Here is a 9,546-nt window from a genome sequence, read left to right as displayed (position 1 = left end):
TAAGATCAGCTGGTTCACTCAGGCAGAATGGTAAATGGTGTTTGTCTCCTGTCTCACTCCATTATGGTCCAATGTGCATGGCAGTTGTTTGTTATTGTCACTGTGAAACTGGCAGATGCTCTCGTCTTTCCATTGACCGGCATCCCTGGGGAGAGAAGAGCTAATCTGACAGGAGGTGATCTGAGAGGAGGAGGAGGAGAGGGGGGGTCAGTCAGGTAGGCAACATATAAAGAGGGCTCTTGCCGTGACCCCACAATGAGTGGGTGAGGATGTGTGTGTGTCTGTGTTCTGTACTGTCTGAGGGTTCAGCATGGATGTATGTCTTTGGCAGTTGGACAGGTGAATGGACTTAATGAGGATATGCAATATGTTACAGTTTATTAGGGTGTGTTTTCTAAAACTGGAGGAATCTCTCTTCATGGGAACGCAGGCTGTTGTAGTGAGTTAACAACATGCAGGCTGTTGTAGTGAGTTAACAACTCTCTTTACTGCATGGCTTGATTCTATGTCTCCTTATGGATTATAGTACAGTAGGAACCGTCAAAGTCTTGGTGTGACTTTGTTGGATGTACAAGTTATAAACTGGTATATATATTTTTGACTTATCTGAGCAAATAGTGGCAGTGAGGAGACAATGCAGAGGTCAGGGTTCCTTTGTGTGACAGTGCTGTGCTTGGAGTTCTTCTGTCTAATCTCCTCCCAGCCTCAGTCCAAGCTTCAGCAGTGTAGACCGATGGTGGGTCCCTCTGCCCTGCCAGTGCTACAGAGGGATGGGAATGTGATGCTAGGGGGCCTCTTCTCCCTCCATGACATGGTGATGCAGCCTGACTTCTCCTTCACCTCCAAACCAGCCCGCTCACGCTGCACCGGGTGAGGGTCTGAGTTAGTTCTCTAGACTATGGCCGTCACCATAAAAGGATTCAATGTAAGGCTCATCCCTCTGTCCTCTCTTCTCGCACGCAGGTTTAACTTCCGGACATTCCGCTGGATGCAGACCATGATGTTTGCCATCGAAGAGATCAACAGAGATGATCATCTGCTCCCCAACTTCACTCTGGGATATAAGATATATGATTCGTGCAGTACTCCTTACCACGCCCTGAGGGCTTCTGTGGAACTGATGGGGGGAGAAGGGGAAGGAGAGGTGGAGGGGGGATCCTGTCATGGCCTGGTTCCAGTGGTCATCGGGGATGGAGGTTCCACTCTGTCTCTGGTGGTGGCTCGCTTCCTGGGAGTCTTCAGAGTACCTCAGGTAGGCAGACTGACCACTTACAATTAACAGTATGCACTACTCTTCACAGTTTTAGGGTGTTACTAACAGAAGTACATTGGCTGTAGAGTTACTTCTTCCTCTCTCTCTCTCTCTCTCTCTCTCTCTCTCTCTCTGTCTCTGTCTCTGTCTCTGTCTCTCTCTCTCTCTCTCTCTCTCTCTCTCTCTCTCTCTCTCTCAGGTCAGTTATTTCTCTAGCTGTGCATGTCTCAGTAACAAGGCAGAGTTCCCAGCCTTCCTCAGGACCATGCCCAGTGACTTCTTCCAGGTGACTTCTCATTCCATGTAACTCTCTAACTTCTCCACTTTCTCTCTCTGATCTAATTCCTATTGAATCTCTACTCTCGTAGCAATTGAGCGTTGTCAAATGGTTCATCAATGTCTGATTCCAGGTGGATGCTCTGGTGCAGCTCGTCCAGCACTTCAGCTGGAAATGGGTGGGTGTGGTTGCCGGGGACGATGCATATGGTCGTGGGGGAGCACAACTATTTTCTGAGAAGGTTTGTGGGATATACTGTATCATTTTCTCCTGTGTGGATAAATACACAATGTGAATGTGTTATGGCTGAAAGTATCTGCTAAATGACCATAGTATACCTTTATAGGTGCAGAGGCTCGGTGCCTGCATGGCCCTCCATGAAATCATCCCCAAAAACCATGCGGAAGGGGCCATGGCCTCCATCGTTGCCCGTATTCGGTCCTCTGGGGCTGGCGTGGTTCTGGTGTTTGCCCTGGAGCAGGATGCTGGCGCTTTGTTTGATGAGGCCCTGCGGCAGGGTCTGACAGGGGTGCAGTGGCTGGCCAGCGAAGCCTGGAGTACAGCCTCAGTTCTCTCCACCCCAACCCGCTTCCTCCCCATCCTCCAGGGCTCCATGGGCTTCGCCATCCGCCGAGCTGGGCACATCCCTGGACTACAGGAGTTCCTGCTGCGTCTCCACCCCTCCAGCCCAGACGCCTCCGAGGACCCGTTCCTACGCCCTTTCTGGGAGGAGGTGTTTAGGTGTAGCCTGCAGGGTGATGGGGGTGGAGATAGTCAGGGGGGTAAACCTCTGTGCTCTGGGTTTGAGGACCTGGGCAGTGTCAGGAACATCTACTCTGACGTGTCTCAGTTGAGGATATCCTATAATGTGTACAAGGCTGTGTACGCCATCGCCCACGCACTGCATGCTATGAGGAGCTGTGAGACAGGAAGAGGACCTTTCCCTCTGCATTCCTGCCCAAATACTGACAGCATACAGCCATGGCAGGTACTGGACTGGTACTGGTCAGAAAAATGTACTGATGTTTTAAACAAGAAAAATAGTTACTTTGAAATAAAGTTTTAGACAAAACTTTTTTTTAAACTTTCATATATAGTTTTAAGTAAGAAAAGTATTTACTTTTAAAAATAGTTTTAAACAAGCCAAATGGTTCAATTTGAAACATTCTGAATGTATGCCCGATTGTCTTTCTCTCCTCAGCTCCTGCACTACCTGAAGCAGGTGGAGTTCTCTAACTCGTTTGGTGATGAGACTAAGTTTGATGTGAACGGGGACCCAGTAGCTGTGTATGACCTGGTGAACTGGCAGTTAGGGGCAGAGGGCCAGGTGAAGTTTGTCACAGTGGGGAGGTTTGACGAGACTACCAGCCTGGGCAGGAAGAAACTATACATCCAGAAAACGGACATCATCTGGAATGGAAACCAGACGACAGTAAGGCTCTCAAAAATGTCTGAACCTTTTATTCTCTTATTATTCTTTAAGAAATGCTGACCTAGTTAGATTTCTTTGGAAAAAAATATGATTCAATATCTTGGAAAATGAGGAGGCAAAGAATAGCTGGAGGGGATGGATGCAACAAAGAACATTCATTTTATTAAACTGCATTCAACTATAATGTCTGTTAAATATTTTTGTTGTTGTTGTAAGAAATTGCATTTAGTAGTTTAGTTTTCCTTTTTAGATATATTCTTTTGAATTTCATGGTCATAGAACATGGTCTTATAATACATTAATTAAGTTGAATTTGTATCTGTATTTATTATTGTATCTCTGTTGCTCTCGTGTGCATTCATGTTTATTCATGTTTATCTCTGTTGCTCTCGTGTGCATTCATGTTTATTCATGTTTATCTCTGTTGCTCTCGTGTGCATTCATGTTTATTCATGTTTATTCATGTTTATCTTCTGTTTATCTCATGTTTATCTCTGTTGCTCTCGTGTGCATTCATGTTTATTCATGTTTATCTCTGTTGCTCATTCATGTTTATTCATGTTTATCTCTGTTGTGCATTCATGTTTATTCATGTTTATCTCTGTTGCTCTCGTGTGCATTCATGTTTATTCATGTTTATCTCTGTTGCTCTCGTGTGCATTCATGTTTATTCATGTTTATCTCTGTTGCTCTCGTGTGCATTCATGTTTATTCATGTTTATCTCTGTTGCTCTCGTGTGCATTCATGTTTATTCATGTTTATCTCTGTTGCTCTCGTGTGCATTCATGTTTATTCATGTTTATCTCTGTTGCTCTCGTGTGCATTCATGTTTATTCATGTTTATCTCTGTTGCTCTCGTGTGCATTCATGTTTATTCATGTTTATCTCTGTTGCTCTCGTGTGCATTCATGTTTATTCATGTTTATCTCTGTTGCTCTCGTGTGCATTCATGTTTATTCATGTTTATCTCTGTTGCTCTCGTGTTCATGTTTATTCATGTTTATTCATTGTTTATCATGTTTATTCATGTTGCTCTCTCGTGTGCATTCATGTTTATTCATGTTTATCTCTGTTGCTCTCGTGTGCATTCATGTTTATTCATGTTTATCTCTGTTGCTCTGTGCATTCATGTTTATTCATGTTTATCTCTGCATTCATGTTTATTCATGTTTATCTCTGTTGCTCTCGTGTGCATTCATGTTTATTCATGTTTATCTCTGTTGCTCTCGTGTGCATTCATGTTTATTCATTCATGTTTATTCATGTTTATTCATGTTTATCTGTTGCTCTCGTGTGCATTCATGTTTATTCATGTTTATCTCTGTTGCTCTCGTGTGCATTCATGTTTATTCATGTTTATCTCTGTTGCTCTCGTGTGCATTCATGTTTATTCATGTTTATCTCTGTTGCTCTCGTGTGCATTCATGTTTATTCATGTTTATCTCTGTTGCTCTCGTGTGCATTCATGTTTATTCATGTTTATCTCTGTTGCTCTCGTGTGCATTCATGTTTATTCATGTTTATCTCTGTTGCTCTTCCTGTGCATTCATGTTTATTCATGTGTATCTCTGTTGCTCTCGTGTGCATTCATGTTTATTCATGTTTATCTCTGTTGCTCTTCCTGTGCATTCATGTTTATTCATGTTTATCTCTGTTGCTCTTCCTGTGCATTCATGTTTATTCATGTGTATCTCTGTTGCTCTCGTGTGCATTCATGTTTATTCATGTTTATCTCTGTTGCTCTCGTGTGCATTCATGTTTATTCATGTTTATCTCTGTTGCTCTCGTGTGCATTCATGTTTATTCATGTTTATCTCTGTTGCTCTTCCTGTGCATTCATGTTTATTCATGTTTATCTCTGTTGCTCTTCCTGTGCATTCATGTTTATTCATGTTTATCTCTGTTGCTCTTCCTGTGCATTCATGTTTATTCATGTTTATCTCTGTTGCTCTTCCTGTTCATGTTTATTCATGTTTATCTCTGTTGCTCTTCCTGTGCATTCATGTTTATTCATGTTTATCTCTGTTGCTCTTCCTGTGCATTCATGTTTATTCATGTTTATCTCTGTTGCTCTTCCTGTGCATTCATGTTTATTCATGTTTATCTCTGTTGCTCTTCCTGTGCATTCATGTTTATTCATGTTTATCTCTGTTGCTCTTCCTGTGCATTCATGTTTATTCATGTTTATCTCTGTTGCTCTTCCTGTGCATTCATGTTTATTCATGTTTATCTCTGTTGCTCTTCCTGTGCATTCATGTTTATTCATGTTTATCTCTGTTGCTCTTCCTGTGCATTCATGTTTATTCATGTTTATCTCTGTTGCTCTTCCTGTGCATTCATGTTTATTCATGTTTATCTCTGTTGCTCTTCCTGTGCATTCATGTTTATTCATGTTTATCTCTGTTGCTCTTCCTGTGCATTCATGTTTATTCATGTTTATCTCTGTTGCTCTTCCTGTGCATTCATGTTTATTCATGTTTATCTCTGTTGCTCTTCCTGTGCATTCATGTTTATTCATGTTTATCTCTGTTGCTCTTCCTGTGCATTCATGTTTATTCATGTTTATCTCTGTTGCTCTTCCTGTGCATTCATGTTTATTCATGTTTATCTCTGTTGCTCTTCCTGTGCATTCATGTTTATTCATGTTTATCTCTGTTGCTCTTCCTGTGCATTCATGTTTATTCATGTTTATCTCTGTTGCTCTTCCTGTGCATTCATGTTTATTCATGTTTATCTCTGTTGCTCTTCCTGTGCATTCATGTTTATTCATGTTTATCTCTGTTGCTCTTCCTGTGCATTCATGTTTATTCATGTTTATCTCTGTTGCTCTTCCTGTGCATTCATGTTTATTCATGTTTATCTCTGTTGCTCTTCCTGTGCATTCATGTTTATTCATGTTTATCTCTGTTGCTCTTCCTGTGCATTTTATTCATGTTTATCTTATTCATGTTTATTCATGTTTATCTCTGTTGCTCTTCCTGTGCATTCATGTTTATTCATGTTTATCTCTGTTGCTCTTCCTGTGCATTCATGTTTATTCATGTTTATCTCTGTTGCTCTTCCTGTGCATTCATGTTTATTCATGTTTATCTCTGTTGCTCTCTTCCATGTTTATCTCTGCATTCATGTTTATTCATGTTTATCTCTGTTGCTCTTCCTGTGCATTCATGTTTATTCATGTTTATCTCTGTTGCTCTTCCTGTGCATTCATGTTTATTCATGTTTATCTCTGTTGCTCTTCCTGTGCATTCATGTTTATTCATGTTTATCTCTGTTGCTCTTCCTGTGCATTCATGTTTATTCATGTTTATCTCTGTTGCTCTTCCTGTGCATTCATGTTTATTCATGTTTATCTCTGTTGCTCTTCCTGTGCATTCATGTTTATTCATGTTTATCTCTGTTGCTCTTCCTGTGCATTCATGTTTAATTCTGATTGAAGCAGTGTGTGATCTCCCTCCCTCCCAGGTCCCTCTGTCAGTATGCAGTAGCAGCTGTCTTCCAGGCACTCGGAGGGCCATCAGGTCTCACTTCCCTATCTGCTGCTTTGACTGTGTGGTCTGTACAGCAGGGGAGATTAGCAATCAGACAGGTGAGGCCAGTCTACAGCCTGTAGGGATGTGAGAGCGTGTTGTCATAACCCAGCCTCACTACAGAAATATGTCTTGTCTTCTTCATGTTCCCCAGATGCTATAGGGTGTGTTGTCATAACCCAGCCTCACTACAGAAATATGTCTTGTCTTCATGTTCCCCAGATGCTATAGAGTGTGTTGTCATAACCCAGCCTCACTACAGAAATATGTATTTTCTTCTTCATGTTCCCCAGATGCTATAGAGTGTGTTGTCATAACCCAGCCTCACTACAGAAATATGTCTTGTCTTCTTCATGTTCCCCAGATGCTATAGAGTGTGTTGTCATAACCCAGCCTCACTACAGAAATATGTCTTGTCTTCTTCATGTTCCCCAGATGCTATAGAGTGTGTTGTCATAACCCAGCCTCACTACAGAAATATGTCTTTTCTTCTTCATGTTCCCAGATGCTATAGAGTGTGTTCGCTGCCTACCTGAGTTCTGGTCCAATGAGGAGTGTACAGCCTGCATCCCCAAGCAGGTTGACTTCCTGTCCTACGGTGACACAATGGGTATGGCTCTGCTCTCCGTGGCCCTCCTGGGGTCCTTCTGCACTGCCACAGTCGTCCTCATTTTTGCCTGTCACCACGACACCCCCATCGTCAGGGCCAACAACTCTGAGCTGAGCTTCCTGCTGCTCTTCTCCTTGACTCTGTGTTTTCTGTGTTCTCTTACTTTCATTGGCCGGCCCTCTGAGTGGTCCTGTTCACTGCGCCACACAGCGTTTGGGATCACCTTCGTCCTCTGCATCTCTTGTGTTCTGGGGAAAACAATAGTGGTGTTGATGGCCTTCAGGGCTACACTTCCAGGCAGTAATGTCATGAAATGGTTTGGGCCTCTACAGCAGAGAGCCTTCATCTCACTCTGTACTATGGTCCAGGTAGGAACACAGACCCAGCTGTTCTCTTCGTATCATGCACCCTTTTTGGACTTATCAACATAACAATTATTTTTCTCCTCCAGGTGGTGATCTGTGCTGTGTGGCTGGCTGTTTCCCCTCCCAGCCCACGCAGACTGATGACACGTGAGAGTGCCTGTGTCATCCTCCTATGTGATGAGGGCTCAGCCCTGGGCTTCTGCCTTGTGCTGGGCTACATCGGCCTGCTGGCCTCTCTCTGTCTCCTCTTAGCCTTCCTGGGCAGAAAACTCCCAGACAACTTCAACGAGGCCAAGCTCATCACCTTCAGCATGCTGATCTTCTGTGCCGTGTGGGTGGCCTTCGTCCCTGCCTACGTCAGCTCTCCTGGGAAGTACTCCACGGCCACGGAGGTGTTCGCCATCCTGGGCTCCAGTTTCGGCCTGCTGACCTGCCTCTTCCTGCCCAAATGTTACATCATTCTGCTGAAGCCTGAGAAGAACAACAGGAAACACCTCATGGCCAAGTCTGAACCTGACAAGACATTCTAGTGGATCCTACAACGTCTATCATTTATATCAGGGACGGGCAACTGACGGCCCGCCCCCCCTTTTGTAGGCCCGCGGATCAATTTGCAAAACTGATCAATTTAGTTTTTTTTAGGACAGTCAGGTTATCAACTTAATATTGAATATTAAGAATGGAAGAATACACAAGGTGAAATATAGAGATGTGGTTCTGTGTCAGCATTTTCCTGTTGTTGTGTCAGTCACTGACAGTCTCTCAATTAGCCCATGTCAGCTAACGTTTTTCTAGATTGCTCTAGCCAGCTATCATAAAACTGTAGTAATCATGGTCAAATTACCACTCTCATTTAGTCAACATATTGAAAACTGCAAACACTTATCTACAACCTATGGCAAAATATGCTAAATCTTCTCTCTGCCACATGGGAAAATGTGTAGAATTGCAAGAAACTTGCTTTAAAATTGCACCAATTTCTCTACGCCCAATAGCAAAATGTATAGATAAATAAAACTGCTGCCCCACATGAGTTCAGATTTTTTTCGTGGCCCCTCCCTGATTGAGATTGTGTGGAAATTATAATGTAGTTTCAGGAAGTTCAATCAGGAAGTCTGAATGGTTATTTAACTATATCTAGTAAGTGTAATAATATCTTTTGTTTCCTATTCTAGGGGCATAGTGGGAATGAATACAAACGTGTCATCATCACAGTGAGAATGAATACAAACGTGACATCATCACAGTGAGAATGAATACAAACGTGACATCATCACAGTGAGAATGAATACAAACGTGACATCATCACAGTGAGAATGAATACAAACGTGACATCATCACAGTGAGAATGAATACAAACGTGACATCATCACAGTGAGAATGAATACAAAGAATGAATACAAACGTGTCATCATCACAGTGAGAATGAATACAAACGTGACATCATCACAGTGAGAATGAATACAAACGTGACATCATCACAGTGAGAATGAATACAAACGTGACATCATCACAGTGAGAATGAATACAAACGTGACATCATCACAGTGAGAATGAATACAAACGTGACATCATCACAGTGAGAATGAACACAAACGTGTCATCATCATGATGTTCTCCAGAGTGGCGCAGGGGTCTAAGGCACTGTAATACCAGTGCAAGAGGTGTTTTTACAGTCCCTGGTTCACATCTGGTTGGGATTGGGCGTCCCGTAGGGCGGCGCACAATTGGCCCAGTGTCGTCCGGGGTAGGCCATCATTGTAAATAAGTATTTGTTCCTAAATGACTTGCCTAGTTAAATAAAGGTTACATTTAAAAAACGCATATAATCATAGCGTCTTGTTCCTCCTCCTCTACCCTATTAGCCATGTGTTGAATGTCATTCACCCATTGACCTTATAGTCTATAAGCAAGGCACAACAATGCACAATCCTCACGCTTGCTGTTCAACCAATGGGCTCACTCTGGCAATTATCACCTTCTTCTCTCAACCAATGGGTGACATCTTGGGAGGTTTACCCATGCTCTATCACTTGCTGTTTTCCAGTAACAGTTTTCAACATCCATCCACCTCCCCAC

At 42.8% G+C, this 9,546-nt stretch overlaps 1 protein-coding gene across 1 annotated transcript; it reads left to right on the top strand.

Moving 5' to 3' along the window:
- Positions 1 to 278: 278 nt before the first annotated feature.
- Positions 279 to 8,846, top strand: LOC115136589 (extracellular calcium-sensing receptor-like). Its single transcript, XM_029672127.2, has 9 exons — positions 279 to 870; positions 964 to 1,252; positions 1,452 to 1,538; positions 1,663 to 1,770; positions 1,876 to 2,517; positions 2,731 to 2,961; positions 6,428 to 6,551; positions 6,998 to 7,470; positions 7,554 to 8,846. Exons 1-9 carry the CDS (start codon positions 635 to 637, stop codon positions 7,995 to 7,997), a joined length of 2,634 nt encoding a protein of 877 aa, XP_029527987.2. The 5' UTR covers positions 279 to 634; the 3' UTR covers positions 7,998 to 8,846.
- The last annotated feature ends 700 nt before the right edge of the window (positions 8,847 to 9,546 follow it).

Source organism: Oncorhynchus nerka, linkage group LG11 (assembly GCF_034236695.1).
Source record: "Oncorhynchus nerka isolate Pitt River linkage group LG11, Oner_Uvic_2.0, whole genome shotgun sequence".
Classification (NCBI taxonomy): domain Eukaryota; kingdom Metazoa; phylum Chordata; class Actinopteri; order Salmoniformes; family Salmonidae; genus Oncorhynchus; species Oncorhynchus nerka.
This window is presented reverse-complemented; position numbering and strand designations above follow the sequence as displayed.